The sequence below is a fragment of the Oncorhynchus mykiss genome, chromosome 21 (genome assembly GCF_013265735.2).
Source record: "Oncorhynchus mykiss isolate Arlee chromosome 21, USDA_OmykA_1.1, whole genome shotgun sequence".
Lineage (NCBI taxonomy): Eukaryota > Metazoa > Chordata > Actinopteri > Salmoniformes > Salmonidae > Oncorhynchus > Oncorhynchus mykiss.
Genome location: NC_048585.1, coordinates 38435146 through 38456123, shown reverse-complemented (window position 1 = coordinate 38456123; position 20978 = coordinate 38435146). Strand labels below are relative to the sequence as shown.

At 35.2% G+C, this 20978-nt stretch overlaps 1 protein-coding gene across 6 annotated transcripts in view; it reads right to left on the bottom strand.

Moving 5' to 3' along the window:
• col4a6 (collagen, type IV, alpha 6) overlaps window positions 1-20978 on the bottom strand; it is a 186916-nt gene that overhangs the window by 26222 nt on the left and 139716 nt on the right. For all 6 annotated transcript variants that reach the window (XM_036957759.1, XM_036957757.1, XM_036957760.1 and 3 more), the window contains one exon: window positions 32-189. In XM_036957759.1, the coding sequence (XP_036813654.1) occupies window positions 32-189 (158 nt within the window). The remainder of the gene's footprint in view (window positions 1-31; window positions 190-20978) is intronic.

Below are 20978 nucleotides of genomic sequence, written 5' to 3'. Positions count from 1 at the left end.
AGCTTCAAACAGTCAAATCCTGATCACTTACAGGTGTTCCTGGTTGTCCTCCGAAACCGGGTATGCCAGGGTCTCCGCTCTCGCCTTTACGTCCGAACCCCCCAGGTCTTCCATCAGACCCAGGAGCACCCGGTGGCCCCACCCCACCCGAGGTGCCTTCTCCCAGGCAGTTACAGTCACCCAGCTCCCCTGGACCACAGAGGAAGATGGAAGTAAGGTAAGGAGACAGATTAAGATACATTAAAGCTTTACTGTCCCAGCTGTATAATAACCCAACACACTTGAGAGGTGTTGGGAAAGAACTGGGTACGATTGTTATAGTGTAAAATGAATGTACAGATGTACGATGTGTTTTTTTATTTGATTTGATTGAACTTTTAATTATTCAGGGGAGCCCAATCACAACGGAGCCCTGAAAACAAACAACCCACAACATGATAATTCAATTCATCAATAAAGCAGCACAAATAAACTACAGGATTACCTCAGATACACACTACATCTCAACAGCACAAATAAACTACAGGATTACCTCAGATACAGACTACATCTCAACAACACAAATAAACTACAGGATTACCTCAGATACACACTACATCTCAACAGCACAAATAAACTACATTATTACCTCAGATACACACTACATCTCAACAACACAAATAAACTACATTATTACCTCAGATACACACTACATCTCAACAACACAAATAAACTACAGGATTACCTCAGATGCACACTACATCTCAACAACACAAATAAACTACAGGATTACCTCAGATACACACTACATCTCAACAATACAAATAAACTACAGGATTACCTCAGATACACACTACATCTCAACAACACAAATAAACTACAGGATTACCTCAGATACACACTACATCTCAACAACACAAATAAACTACAGGATTACCTCAGATACACACTACATCTCAACAACACAAATAAACTACATTATTACCTCAGATACACACAACATCTCAACAGCACAAATAAACTACAGGATTACCTCAGATACACACTACATCTCAACAACACAAATAAACTACAGGATCACCTCAGATACACACTACATCTCAACAACACAAATAAACTACATTATTACCTCAGATACACACTACATCTCAACAACACAAATAAACTACAGGATTACCTCAGATACACACTACATCTCAACAACACAAATAAACTACAGGATTACCTCAGATGCACACTACATCTCAACAACACAAATAAACTACAGGATCACCTCAGATGCACACTACATCTCAACAACACAAATAAACTACAGGATCACCTCAGATACACACTACATCTCAACAACACAAATAAACTACAGGATTACCTCAGATACACACTACATCTCAACAACACAAATAAACTACAGGATTACCTCAGATACACACTACATCTCAACAGCACAAATAAACTACATTATTACCTCAGATACACACTACATCTCAACAACACAAATAAACTACAGGATTACCTCAGATACACACTACATCTCAACAGCACAAATAAACTACATTATTACCTCAGATACACACTACATCTCAACAACACAAATAAACTACAGGATTACCCCAGATACACACTACATCTCAACAGCACAAATAAAATACAGGATCACCTCAGATGCACACTACATCTCAACAACACAAATAAACTACATTATTACCTCAGATACACACTACATCTCAACAACACAAATAAACTACAGGATTACCTCAGATACACACTACATCTCAACAGCACAAATAAACTACATTATTACCTCAGATACACACTACATCTCAACAACACAAATAAACTACAGGATTACCTCAGATACACACTACATCTCAACAACACAAATAAACTACAGGATTACCTCAGATACACACTACATCTCAACAGCACAAATAAACTACATTATTACCTCAGATACACACTACATTTCAACAACACAAATAAACTACAGGATCACCTCAGATACACACTACATCTCAACAACACAAATAAACTACAGGATCACCTCAGATGCACACTACATCTCAACAACACAAATAAACTACAGGATTACCCCAGATACACACTACATCTCAACAGCACAAATAAACTACATTATTACCTCAGATACACACTACATCTCAACAGCACAAATAAACTACATTATTACCTCAGATGCACACTACATCTCAACAGCACAAATAAACTACATTATTACCTCAGATACACACTACATCTCAACAGCACAAATAAACTACATTATTACCTCAGATGCACACTACATCTCAACAGCACAAATAAACTACATTATTACCTCAGATACACACTACATCTCAACAACACAAATAAACTACAGGATTACCTCAGATACACACTACATCTCAACAGCACAAATAAACTACATTATTACCTCAGATACACACTACATCTCAACAACACAAATAAACTACAGGATTACCCCAGATACACACTACATCTCAACAGCACAAATAAAATACAGGATCACCTCAGATGCACACTACATCTCAACAACACAAATAAACTACATTATTACCTCAGATACACACTACATCTCAACAACACAAATAAACTACAGGATTACCTCAGATACACACTACATCTCAACAGCACAAATAAACTACATTATTACCTCAGATACACACTACATCTCAACAACACAAATAAACTACAGGATTACCTCAGATACACACTACATCTCAACAACACAAATAAACTACAGGATTACCTCAGATACACACTACATCTCAACAGCACAAATAAACTACATTATTACCTCAGATACACACTACATCTCAACAACACAAATAAACTACAGGATCACCTCAGATGCACACTACATCTCAACAACACAAATAAACTACAGGATTACCTCAGATACACACTACATCTCAACAACACAAATAAACTACAGGATTACCCCAGATACACACTACATCTCAACAGCACAAATAAACTACATTATTACCTCAGATACACACTACATCTCAACAAGCACAAATAAACTACATTATTACCTCAGATGCACACTACATCTCAACAGCACAAATCAACTACATTATTACCTCAGATACACACTACATCTCAACAGCACAAATAAACTACATTATTACCTCAGATACACACTACATCTCAACAGCACAAATAAACTACATTATTACCTCAGATACACACTACATCTCAACAACACAAATAAACTACAGGATTACCTCAGATACACACTACATCTCAACAACACAAATAAACTACAGGATTACCTCAGATACACACTACATCTCAACAACACAAATAAACTACATTATTACCTCAGATACACACTACATCTCAACAACACAAATAAACTACAGGATTACCTCAGATACACACTACATCTCAACAACACAAATAAACTACATTATTACCTCAGATACACACTACATCTCAACAGCACAAATAAACTACAGGATTACCTCAGATACACACTACATCTCAACAACACAAATAAACTACAGGATTACCTCAGATACACACTACATCTCAACAGCACAAATAAACTACATTATTACCTCAGATACACACTACATCTCAACAACACAAATAAACTACAGGATTACCTCAGATACACACTACATCTCAACAACACAAATAAACTACAGGATTACCCCAGATACACACTACATCTCAACAGCACAAATAAACTACATTATTACCTCAGATACACACTACATCTCAACAAGCACAAATAAACTACATTATTACCTCAGATACACACTACATCTCAACAACACAAATAAACTACAGGATTACCTCAGATGCACACTACATCTCAACAACACAAATAAACTACAGGATTACCTCAGATACACACTACATCTCAACAATACAAATAAACTACAGGATTACCTCAGATACACACTACATCTCAACAACACAAATAAACTACAGGATTACCTCAGATACACACTACATCTCAACAACACAAATAAACTACAGGATTACCTCAGATACACACTACATCTCAACAACACAAATAAACTACATTATTACCTCAGATACACACAACATCTCAACAGCACAAATAAACTACAGGATTACCTCAGATACACACTACATCTCAACAGCACAAATCAACTACATTATTACCTCAGATACACACTACATCTCAACAGCACAAATAAACTACATTATTACCTCAGATACACACTACATCTCAACAGCACAAATAAACTACATTATTACCTCAGATACACACTACATCTCAACAACACAAATAAACTACAGGATTACCTCAGATACACACTACATCTCAACAACACAAATAAACTACAGGATTACCTCAGATACACACTACATCTCAACAACACAAATAAACTACATTATTACCTCAGATACACACTACATCTCAACAACACAAATAAACTACAGGATTACCTCAGATACACACTACATCTCAACAACACAAATAAACTACATTATTACCTCAGATACACACTACATCTCAACAGCACAAATAAACTACAGGATTACCTCAGATACACACTACATCTCAACAACACAAATAAACTACAGGATTACCTCAGATACACACTACATCTCAACAGCACAAATAAACTACATTATTACCTCAGATACACACTACATCTCAACAACACAAATAAACTACAGGATTACCTCAGATGCACACTACATCTCAACAACAAAAATAAACTACATTATTACCTCAGATACACACTACATCTCAACAACACAAATAAACTACAGGATTACCATAGATACACACTACATCTCAACAACACAAATAAACTACATTATTACCTCAGATACACACTACATCTCAACAACACAAATAAACTTCATTATTACCTCAGATACACACTACATCTCAACAACACAAATAAACTACATTATTACCTCAGATACACACTACATCTCAACAGCACAAATAAACTACAGGATTACCTCAGATACACACTACATCTCAACAACACAAATAAACTACAGGATCACCTCAGATGCACACTACATCTCAACAACACAAATAAACTACAGGATTACCTTAGATGCACACTACATCTCAACAACACAAATAAACTTTATTATTACCTCAGATACACACTACACCTCAACAACACAAATAAACTTTATTATTACCTCAGATACACACTACATCTCAACAGCACAAATAAACTACAGGATTACCTCAGATACACACTACATCTCAACAGCACAAATAAACTACATTATTACCTCAGATACACACTACATCTCAACAACACAAATAAACTACAGGATTACCCCAGATACACACTACATCTCAACAGCACAAATAAACTACATTATTACCTCAGATACACACTACATCTCAACAACACAAATAAACTACAGGATTACCTCAGATACACACTACATCTCAACAGCACAAATAAACTACATTATTACCTCAGATACACACTACATCTCAACAACACAAATAAACTACAGGATTACCTCAGATACACACTACATCTCAACAACACAAATAAACTACAGGATTCCTCAGATGCACACTACATCTCAACAACACAAATAAACTACAGGATCACCTCAGATGCACACTACATCTCAACAACACAAATAAACTACAGGATCACCTCAGATACACACTACATCTCAACAACACAAATAAACTACAGGATTACCTCAGATACACACTACATCTCAACAGCACAAATAAACTACATTATTACCTCAGATACACACTACATCTCAACAACACAAATAAACTACAGGATTACCTCAGATACACACTACATCTCAACAGCACAAATAAACTACATTATTACCTCAGATACACACTACATCTCAACAACACAAATAAACTACAGGATTACCCCAGATACACACTACATCTCAACAGCACAAATAAAGTACAGGATCACCTCAGATGCACACTACATCTCAACAACACAAATAAACTACATTATTACCTCAGATACACACTACATCTCAACAACACAAATAAACTACAGGATTACCTCAGATACACACTACATCTCAACAGCACAAATAAACTACATTATTACCTCAGATACACACTACATCTCAACAACACAAATAAACTACAGGATTACCTCAGATACACACTACATCTCAACAACACAAATAAACTACAGGATTACCTCAGATACACACTACATCTCAACAGCACAAATAAACTACATTATTACCTCAGATACACACTACATCTCAACAACACAAATAAACTACAGGATCACCTCAGATGCACACTACATCTCAACAACACAAATAAACTACAGGATTACCTCAGATACACACTACATCTCAACAACACAAATAAACTACAGGATTACCCCAGATACACACTACATCTCAACAGCACAAATAAACTACATTATTACCTCAGATACACACTACATCTCAACAGCACAAATAAACTACATTATTACCTCAGATGCACACTACATCTCAACAGCACAAATAAACTACATTATTACCTCAGATACACACTACATCTCAACAGCACAAATAAACTACATTATTACCTCAGATACACACTACATCTCAACAGCACAAATAAACTACATTATTACCTCAGATACACACTACATCTCAACAACACAAATAAACTACAGGATTACCTCAGATACACACTACATCTCAACAACACAAATAAACTACAGGATTACCCCAGATACACACTACATCTCAACAACACAAATAAACTACAGGATTACCCCAGATACACACTACATCTCAACAGCACAAATAAACTACATTATTACCTCAGATACACACTACATCTCAACAGCACAAATAAACTACATTATTACCTCAGATGCACACTACATCTCAACAACACAAATAAACTACATTATTACCTCAGATACACACTACATCTCAACAGCACAAATAAACTACATTATTACCTCAGATACACACTACATCTCAACAGCACAAATAAACTACAGGATTACCCCAGATACACACAACATCTCAACAGCACAAATAAACTACAGGATTACCTCAGATACACACTACATCTCAACAACACAAATAAACTACATTATTACCTCAGATACACACTACATCTCAACAGCACAAATAAACTACAGGATTACCTCAGATACACACTACATCTCAACAACACAAATAAACTACAGGATTACCTCAGATACACACTACATCTCAACAACACAAATAAACTACATTATTACCTCAGATACACACTACATCTCAACAACACAAATAAACTACAGGATTACCTCAGATACACACTACATCTCAACAACACAAATAAACTACATTATTACCTCAGATACACACTACATCTCAACAGCACAAATAAACTACAGGATTACCTCAGATACACACTACATCTCAACAACACAAATAAACTACAGGATTACCTCAGATACACACTACATCTCAACAGCACAAATAAACTACATTATTACCTCAGATACACACTACATCTCAACAACACAAATAAACTACAGGATTACCTCAGATGCACACTACATCTCAACAACACAAATAAACTACATTATTACCTCAGATACACACTACATCTCAACAACACAAATAAACTACAGGATTACCATAGATACACACTACATCTCAACAGCACAAATAAACTACATTATTACCTCAGATACACACTACATCTCAACAACACAAATAAACTTCATTATTACCTCAGATACACACTACATCTCAACAACACAAATAAACTACATTATTACCTCAGATACACACTACATCTCAACAGCACAAATAAACTACAGGATTACCTCAGATACACACTACATCTCAACAACACAAATAAACTACAGGATCACCTCAGATGCACACTACATCTCAACAACACAAATAAACTACAGGATTACCTCAGATACACACTACATCTCAACAACACAAATAAACTTTATTATTACCTCAGATACACACTACACCTCAACAACACAAATAAACTTTATTGTTACCTCAGATACACACTACATCTCAACAGCACAAATAAACTACAGGATTACCTCAGATACACACTACATCTCAACAGCACAAATAAACTACATTATTACCTCAGATACACACTACATCTCAACAACACAAATAAACTACAGGATTACCCCAGATACACACTACATCTCAACAGCACAAATAAAATACAGGATCACCTCAGATGCACACTACATCTCAACAACACAAATAAACTACATTATTACCTCAGATACACACTACATCTCAACAACACAAATAAACTACAGGATTACCTCAGATACACACTACATCTCAACAGCACAAATAAACTACATTATTACCTCAGATACACACTACATCTCAACAACACAAATAAACTACAGGATTACCTCAGATACACACTACATCTCAACAACACAAATAAACTACAGGATTACCTCAGATGCACACTACATCTCAACAACACAAATAAACTACAGGATCACCTCAGATGCACACTACATCTCAACAACACAAATAAACTACAGGATCACCTCAGATACACACTACATCTCAACAACACAAATAAACTACAGGATTACCTCAGATACACACTACATCTCAACAGCACAAATAAACTACATTATTACCTCAGATACACACTACATCTCAACAACACAAATAAACTACAGGATTACCTCAGATACACACTACATCTCAACAGCACAAATAAACTACATTATTACCTCAGATACACACTACATCTCAACAACACAAATAAACTACAGGATTACCCCAGATACACACTACATCTCAACAGCACAAATAAAATACAGGATCACCTCAGATGCACACTACATCTCAACAACACAAATAAACTACATTATTACCTCAGATACACACTACATCTCAACAACACAAATAAACTACAGGATTACCTCAGATACACACTACATCTCAACAGCACAAATAAACTACATTATTACCTCAGATACACACTACATCTCAACAACACAAATAAACTACAGGATTACCTCAGATACACACTACATCTCAACAACACAAATAAACTACAGGATTACCTCAGATACACACTACATCTCAACAGCACAAATAAACTACATTATTACCTCAGATACACACTACATCTCAACAACACAAATAAACTACAGGATCACCTCAGATGCACACTACATCTCAACAACACAAATAAACTACAGGATTACCTCAGATACACACTACATCTCAACAACACAAATAAACTACAGGATTACCCCAGATACACACTACATCTCAACAGCACAAATAAACTACATTATTACCTCAGATACACACTACATCTCAACAGCACAAATAAACTACATTATTACCTCAGATGCACACTACATCTCAACAGCACAAATAAACTACATTATTACCTCAGATACACACTACATCTCAACAGCACAAATAAACTACATTATTACCTCAGATACACACTACATCTCAACAGCACAAATAAACTACATTATTACCTCAGATACACACTACATCTCAACAACACAAATAAACTACAGGATTACCTCAGATACACACTACATCTCAACAACACAAATAAACTACAGGATTACCCCAGATACACACTACATCTCAACAACACAAATAAACTACAGGATTACCCCAGATACACACTACATCTCAACAGCACAAATAAACTACATTATTACCTCAGATACACACTACATCTCAACAGCACAAATAAACTACATTATTACCTCAGATGCACACTACATCTCAACAACACAAATAAACTACATTATTACCTCAGATGCACACTACATCTCAACAACACAAATAAACTACATTATTACCTCAGATACACACTACATCTCAACAGCACAAATAAACTACATTATTACCTCAGATACACACTACATCTCAACAGCACAAATAAACTACAGGATTACCCCAGATACACACAACATCTCAACAGCACAAATAAACTACAGGATTACCTCAGATACACACTACATCTCAACAACACAAATAAACTACATTATTACCTCAGATACACACTACATCTCAACAGCACAAATAAACTACAGGATTACCTCAGATACACACTACATCTCAACAACACAAATAAACTACAGGATTACCTCAGATACACACTACATCTCAACAACACAAATACACTACATTATTACCTCAGATACACACTACATCTCAACAACACAAATAAACTACAGGATTACCTCAGATACACACTACATCTCAACAACACAAATAAACTACATTATTACCTCAGATACACACTACATCTCAACAGCACAAATAAACTACAGGATTACCTCAGATACACACTACATCTCAACAACACAAATAAACTACAGGATTACCTCAGATACACACTACATCTCAACAGCACAAATAAACTACATTATTACCTCAGATACACACTACATCTCAACAACACAAATAAACTACAGGATTACCTCAGATGCACACTACATCTCAACAACACAAATAAACTACATTATTACCTCAGATACACACTACATCTCAACAACACAAATAAACTACAGGATTACCTCAGATGCACACTACATCTCAACAACACAAATAAACTACAGGATTACCTCAGATACACACTACATCTCAACAACACAAATAAACTACAGGATTACCCCAGATACACACTACATCTCAACAACACAAATAAACTACAGGATTACCCCAGATACACACTACATCTCAACAGCACAAATAAACTACATTATTACCTCAGATACACACTACATCTCAACAGCACAAATAAACTACATTATTACCTCAGATGCACACTACATCTCAACAACACAAATAAACTACATTATTACCTCAGATACACACTACATCTCAACAGCACAAATAAACTACATTATTACCTCAGATACACACTACATCTCAACAGCACAAATAAACTACAGGATTACCCCAGATACACACAACATCTCAACAGCACAAATAAACTACAGGATTACCTCAGATACACACTACATCTCAACAACACAAATAAACTACATTATTACCTCAGATACACACTACATCTCAACAGCACAAATAAACTACAGGATTACCTCAGATACACACTACATCTCAACAACACAAATAAACTACAGGATTACCTCAGATACACACTACATCTCAACAACACAAATAAACTACATTATTACTTCAGATACACACTACATCTCAACAACACAAATAAACTACAGGATTACCTCAGATACACACTACATCTCAACAACACAAATAAACTACATTATTACCTCAGATACACACTACATCTCAACAGCACAAATAAACTACAGGATTACCTCAGATACACACTACATCTCAACAACACAAATAAACTACAGGATTACCTCAGATACACACTACATCTCAACAGCACAAATAAACTACATTATTACCTCAGATACACACTACATCTCAACAACACAAATAAACTACAGGATTACCTCAGATGCACACTACATCTCAACAACACAAATAAACTACATTATTACCTCAGATACACACTACATCTCAACAACACAAATAAACTACAGGATTACCATAGATACACACTACATCTCAACAGCACAAATAAACTACATTATTACCTCAGATACACACTACATCTCAACAACACAAATAAACTTCATTATTACCTCAGATACACACTACATCTCAACAACACAAATAAACTACATTATTACCTCAGATACACACTACATCTCAACAGCACAAATAAACTACAGGATTACCTCAGATACACACTACATCTCAACAACACAAATAAACTACAGGATCACCTCAGATGCACACTACATCTCAACAACACAAATAAACTACAGGATTACCTTAGATGCACACTACATCTCAACAACACAAATAAACTTTATTATTACCTCAGATACACACTACACCTCAACAACACAAATAAACTTTATTGTTACCTCAGATACACACTACATCTCAACAGCACAAATAAACTACAGGATTACCTCAGATACACACTACATCTCAACAGCACAAATAAACTACATTATTACCTCAGATACACACTACATCTCAACAACACAAATAAACTACAGGATTACCCCAGATACACACTACATCTCAACAGCACAAATAAAATACAGGATCACCTCAGATGCACACTACATCTCAACAACACAAATAAACTACATTATTACCTCAGATACACACTACATCTCAACAACACAAATAAACTACAGGATTACCTCAGATACACACTACATCTCAACAGCACAAATAAACTACATTATTACCTCAGATACACACTACATCTCAACAACACAAATAAACTACAGGATTACCTCAGATACACACTACATCTCAACAACACAAATAAACTACAGGATTACCTCAGATGCACACTACATCTCAACAACACAAATAAACTACAGGATCACCTCAGATGCACACTACATCTCAACAACACAAATAAACTACAGGATCACCTCAGATACACACTACATCTCAACAACACAAATAAACTACAGGATTACCTCAGATACACACTACATCTCAACAGCACAAATAAACTACATTATTACCTCAGATACACACTACATCTCAACAACACAAATAAACTACAGGATTACCTCAGATACACACTACATCTCAACAGCACAAATAAACTACATTATTACCTCAGATACACACTACATCTCAACAACACAAATAAACTACAGGATTACCCCAGATACACACTACATCTCAACAGCACAAATAAAATACAGGATCACCTCAGATGCACACTACATCTCAACAACACAAATAAACTACATTATTACCTCAGATACACACTACATCTCAACAACACAAATAAACTACAGGATTACCTCAGATACACACTACATCTCAACAGCACAAATAAACTACATTATTACCTCAGATACACACTACATCTCAACAACACAAATAAACTACAGGATTACCTCAGATACACACTACATCTCAACAACACAAATAAACTACAGGATTACCTCAGATACACACTACATCTCAACAGCACAAATAAACTACATTATTACCTCAGATACACACTACATCTCAACAACACAAATAAACTACAGGATCACCTCAGATGCACACTACATCTCAACAACACAAATAAACTACAGGATTACCTCAGATACACACTACATCTCAACAACACAAATAAACTACAGGATTACCCCAGATACACACTACATCTCAACAGCACAAATAAACTACATTATTACCTCAGATACACACTACATCTCAACAGCACAAATAAACTACATTATTACCTCAGATGCACACTACATCTCAACAGCACAAATAAACTACATTATTACCTCAGATACACACTACATCTCAACAGCACAAATAAACTACATTATTACCTCAGATACACACTACATCTCAACAGCACAAATAAACTACATTATTACCTCAGATACACACTACATCTCAACAACACAAATAAACTACAGGATTACCTCAGATACACACTACATCTCAACAACACAAATAAACTACAGGATTACCCCAGATACACACTACATCTCAACAACACAAATAAACTACAGGATTACCCCAGATACACACTACATCTCAACAGCACAAATAAACTACATTATTACCTCAGATACACACTACATCTCAACAGCACAAATAAACTACATTATTACCTCAGATGCACACTACATCTCAACAACACAAATAAACTACATTATTACCTCAGATGCACACTACATCTCAACAACACAAATAAACTACATTATTACCTCAGATACACACTACATCTCAACAGCACAAATAAACTACATTATTACCTCAGATACACACTACATCTCAACAGCACAAATAAACTACAGGATTACCCCAGATACACACAACATCTCAACAGCACAAATAAACTACAGGATTACCTCAGATACACACTACATCTCAACAACACAAATAAACTACATTATTACCTCAGATACACACTACATCTCAACAGCACAAATAAACTACTGGATTACCTCAGATACACACTACATCTCAACAACACAAATAAACTACAGGATTACCTCAGATACACACTACATCTCAACAACACAAATACACTACATTATTACCTCAGATACACACTACATCTCAACAACACAAATAAACTACAGGATTACCTCAGATACACACTACATCTCAACAACACAAATAAACTACATTATTACCTCAGATACACACTACATCTCAACAGCACAAATAAACTACAGGATTACCTCAGATACACACTACATCTCAACAACACAAATAAACTACAGGATTACCTCAGATACACACTACATCTCAACAGCACAAATAAACTACATTATTACCTCAGATACACACTACATCTCAACAACACAAATAAACTACAGGATTACCTCAGATGCACACTACATCTCAACAACACAAATAAACTACATTATTACCTCAGATACACACTACATCTCAACAACACAAATAAACTACAGGATTACCATAGATACACACTACATCTCAACAACACAAATAAACGACATTATTACCTCAGATACACACTACATCTCAACAACACAAATACACTTCATTATTACCTCAGATACACACTACATCTCAACAACACAAATAAACTACATTATTACCTCAGATACACACTACATCTCAACAGCACAAATAAACTACAGGATTACCTCAGATACACACTACATCTCAACAACACAAATAAACTACAGGATCACCTCAGATGTACACTACATCTCAACAACACAAATAAACTACAGGATTACCTTAGATGCACACTACATCTCAACAACACAAATAAACTACAGGATCACCTCAGATGTACACTACATCTCAACAACACAAATAAACTACAGGATTACCTCAGATACACACTACATCTCAACAACACAAATAAACTACAGGATTACCTCAGATACACACTACATCTCAACAACACAAATAAACTACATTATTACCTCAGATACACACAACATCTCAACAGCACAAATAAACTACAGGATTACCTCAGATACACACTACATCTCAACAGCACAAATCAACTACATTATTACCTCAGATACACACTACATCTCAACAGCACAAATAAACTACATTATTACCTCAGATACACACTACATCTCAACAGCACAAATAAACTACATTATTACCTCAGATACACACTACATCTCAACAACACAAATAAACTACAGGATTACCTCAGATACACACTACATCTCAACAACACAAATAAACTACAGGATTACCTCAGATACACACTACATCTCAACAACACAAATAAACTACATTATTACCTCAGATACACACTACATCTCAACAACACAAATAAACTACAGGATTACCTCAGATACACACTACATCTCAACAACACAAATAAACTACATTATTACCTCAGATACACACTACATCTCAACAGCACAAATAAACTACAGGATTACCTCAGATACACACTACATCTCAACAACACAAATAAACTACAGGATTACCTCAGATACACACTACATCTCAACAGCACAAATAAACTACATTATTACCTCAGATACACACTACATCTCAACAACACAAATAAACTACAGGATTACCTCAGATGCACACTACATCTCAACAACACAAATAAACTACATTATTACCTCAGATACACACTACATCTCAACAACACAAATAAACTACAGGATTACCATAGATACACACTACATCTCAACAACACAAATAAACTACATTATTACCTCAGATACACACTACATCTCAACAACACAAATAAACTTCATTATTACCTCAGATACACACTACATCTCAACAACACAAATAAACTACATTATTACCTCAGATACACACTACATCTCAACAGCACAAATAAACTACAGGATTACCTCAGATACACACTACATCTCAACAACACAAATAAACTACAGGATCACCTCAGATGCACACTACATCTCAACAACACAAATAAACTACAGGATTACCTTAGATGCACACTACATCTCAACAACACAAATAAACTTTATTATTACCTCAGATACACACTACACCTCAACAACACAAATAAACTTTATTATTACCTCAGATACACACTACATCTCAACAGCACAAATAAACTACAGGATTACCTCAGATACACACTACATCTCAACAGCACAAATAAACTACATTATTACCTCAGATACACACTACATCTCAACAACACAAATAAACTACAGGATTACCCCAGATACACACTACATCTCAACAGCACAAATAAACTACATTATTACCTCAGATACACACTACATCTCAACAACACAAATAAACTACAGGATTACCTCAGATACACACTACATCTCAACAGCACAAATAAACTACATTATTACCTCAGATACACACTACATCTCAACAACACAAATAAACTACAGGATTACCTCAGATACACACTACATCTCAACAACACAAATAAACTACAGGATTCCTCAGATGCACACTACATCTCAACAACACAAATAAACTACAGGATCACCTCAGATGCACACTACATCTCAACAACACAAATAAACTACAGGATCACCTCAGATACACACTACATCTCAACAACACAAATAAACTACAGGATTACCTCAGATACACACTACATCTCAACAGCACAAATAAACTACATTATTACCTCAGATACACACTACATCTCAACAACACAAATAAACTACAGGATTACCTCAGATACACACTACATCTCAACAGCACAAATAAACTACATTATTACCTCAGATACACACTACATCTCAACAACACAAATAAACTACAGGATTACCCCAGATACACACTACATCTCAACAGCACAAATAAAGTACAGGATCACCTCAGATGCACACTACATCTCAACAACACAAATAAACTACATTATTACCTCAGATACACACTACATCTCAACAACACAAATAAACTACAGGATTACCTCAGATACACACTACATCTCAACAGCACAAATAAACTACATTATTACCTCAGATACACACTACATCTCAACAACACAAATAAACTACAGGATTACCTCAGATACACACTACATCTCAACAACACAAATAAACTACAGGATTACCTCAGATACACACTACATCTCAACAGCACAAATAAACTACATTATTACCTCAGATACACACTACATCTCAACAACACAAATAAACTACAGGATCACCTCAGATGCACACTACATCTCAACAACACAAATAAACTACAGGATTACCTCAGATACACACTACATCTCAACAACACAAATAAACTACAGGATTACCCCAGATACACACTACATCTCAACAGCACAAATAAACTACATTATTACCTCAGATACACACTACATCTCAACAGCACAAATAAACTACATTATTACCTCAGATGCACACTACATCTCAACAGCACAAATAAACTACATTATTACCTCAGATACACACTACATCTCAACAGCACAAATAAACTACATTATTACCTCAGATACACACTACATCTCAACAGCACAAATAAACTACATTATTACCTCAGATACACACTACATCTCAACAACACAAATAAACTACAGGATTACCTCAGATACACACTACATCTCAACAACACAAATAAACTACAGGATTACCCCAGATACACACTACATCTCAACAACACAAATAAACTACAGGATTACCCCAGATACACACTACATCTCAACAGCACAAATAAACTACATTATTACCTCAGATACACACTACATCTCAACAGCACAAATAAACTACATTATTACCTCAGATGCACACTACATCTCAACAACACAAATAAACTACATTATTACCTCAGATACACACTACATCTCAACAGCACAAATAAACTACATTATTACCTCAGATACACACTACATCTCAACAGCACAAATAAACTACAGGATTACCCCAGATACACACAACATCTCAACAGCACAAATAAACTACAGGATTACCTCAGATACACACTACATCTCAACAACACAAATAAACTACATTATTACCTCAGATACACACTACATCTCAACAGCACAAATAAACTACAGGATTACCTCAGATACACACTACATCTCAACAACACAAATAAACTACAGGATTACCTCAGATACACACTACATCTCAACAACACAAATAAACTACATTATTACCTCAGATACACACTACATCTCAACAACACAAATAAACTACAGGATTACCTCAGATACACACTACATCTCAACAACACAAATAAACTACATTATTACCTCAGATACACACTACATCTCAACAGCACAAATAAACTACAGGATTACCTCAGATACACACTACATCTCAACAACACAAATAAACTACAGGATTACCTCAGATACACACTACATCTCAACAGCACAAATAAACTACATTATTACCTCAGATACACACTACATCTCAACAACACAAATAAACTACAGGATTACCTCAGATGCACACTACATCTCAACAACACAAATAAACTACATTATTACCTCAGATACACACTACATCTCAACAACACAAATAAACTACAGGATTACCATAGATACACACTACATCTCAACAGCACAAATAAACTACATTATTACCTCAGATACACACTACATCTCAACAACACAAATAAACTTCATTATTACCTCAGATACACACTACATCTCAACAACACAAATAAACTACATTATTACCTCAGATACACACTACATCTCAACAGCACAAATAAACTACAGGATTACCTCAGATACACACTACATCTCAACAACACAAATAAACTACAGGATCACCTCAGATGCACACTACATCTCAACAACACAAATAAACTACAGGATTACCTTAGATGCACACTACATCTCAACAACACAAATAAACTTTATTATTACCTCAGATACACACTACACCTCAACAACACAAATAAACTTTATTGTTACCTCAGATACACACTACATCTCAACAGCACAAATAAACTACAGGATTACCTCAGATACACACTACATCTCAACAGCACAAATAAACTACATTATTACCTCAGATACACACTACATCTCAACAACACAAATAAACTACAGGATTACCCCAGATACACACTACATCTCAACAGCACAAATAAAATACAGGATCACCTCAGATGCACACTACATCTCAACAACACAAATAAACTACATTATTACCTCAGATACACACTACATCTCAACAACACAAATAAACTACAGGATTACCTCAGATACACACTACATCTCAACAGCACAAATAAACTACATTATTACCTCAGATACACACTACATCTCAACAACACAAATAAACTACAGGATTACCTCAGATACACACTACATCTCAACAACACAAATAAACTACAGGATTACCTCAGATGCACACTACATCTCAACAACACAAATAAACTACAGGATCACCTCAGATGCACACTACATCTCAACAACACAAATAAACTACAGGATCACCTCAGATACACACTACATCTCAACAACACAAATAAACTACAGGATTACCTCAGATACACACTACATCTCAACAGCACAAATAAACTACATTATTACCTCAGATACACACTACATCTCAACAACACAAATAAACTACAGGATTACCTCAGATACACACTACATCTCAACAGCACAAATAAACTACATTATTACCTCAGATACACACTACATCTCAACAACACAAATAAACTACAGGATTACCCCAGATACACACTACATCTCAACAGCACAAATAAAATACAGGATCACCTCAGATGCACACTACATCTCAACAACACAAATAAACTACATTATTACCTCAGATACACACTACATCTCAACAACACAAATAAACTACAGGATTACCTCAGATACACACTACATCTCAACAGCACAAATAAACTACATTATTACCTCAGATACACACTACATCTCAACAACACAAATAAACTACAGGATTACCTCAGATACACACTACATCTCAACAACACAAATAAACTACAGGATTACCTCAGATACACACTACATCTCAACAGCACAAATAAACTACATTATTACCTCAGATACACACTACATCTCAACAACACAAATAAACTACAGGATCACCTCAGATGCACACTACATCTCAACAACACAAATAAACTACAGGATTACCTCAGATACACACTACATCTCAACAACACAAATAAACTACAGGATTACCCCAGATACACACTACATCTCAACAGCACAAATAAACTACATTATTACCTCAGATACACACTACATCTCAACAGCACAAATAAACTACATTATTACCTCAGATGCACACTACATCTCAACAGCACAAATAAACTACATTATTACCTCAGATACACACTACATCTCAACAGCACAAATAAACTACATTATTACCTCAGATACACACTACATCTCAACAGCACAAATAAACTACATTATTACCTCAGATACACACTACATCTCAACAACACAAATAAACTACAGGATTACCTCAGATACACACTACATCTCAACAACACAAATAAACTACAGGATTACCCCAGATACACACTACATCTCAACAACACAAATAAACTACAGGATTACCCCAGATACACACTACATCTCAACAGCACAAATAAACTACATTATTACCTCAGATACACACTACATCTCAACAGCACAAATAAACTACATTATTACCTCAGATGCACACTACATCTCAACAACACAAATAAACTACATTATTACCTCAGATGCACACTACATCTCAACAACACAAATAAACTACATTATTACCTCAGATACACACTACATCTCAACAGCACAAATAAACTACATTATTACCTCAGATACACACTACATCTCAACAGCACAAATAAACTACAGGATTACCCCAGATACACACAACATCTCAACAGCACAAATAAACTACAGGATTACCTCAGATACACACTACATCTCAACAACACAAATAAACTACATTATTACCTCAGATACACACTACATCTCAACAGCACAAATAAACTACAGGATTACCTCAGATACACACTACATCTCAACAACACAAATAAACTACAGGATT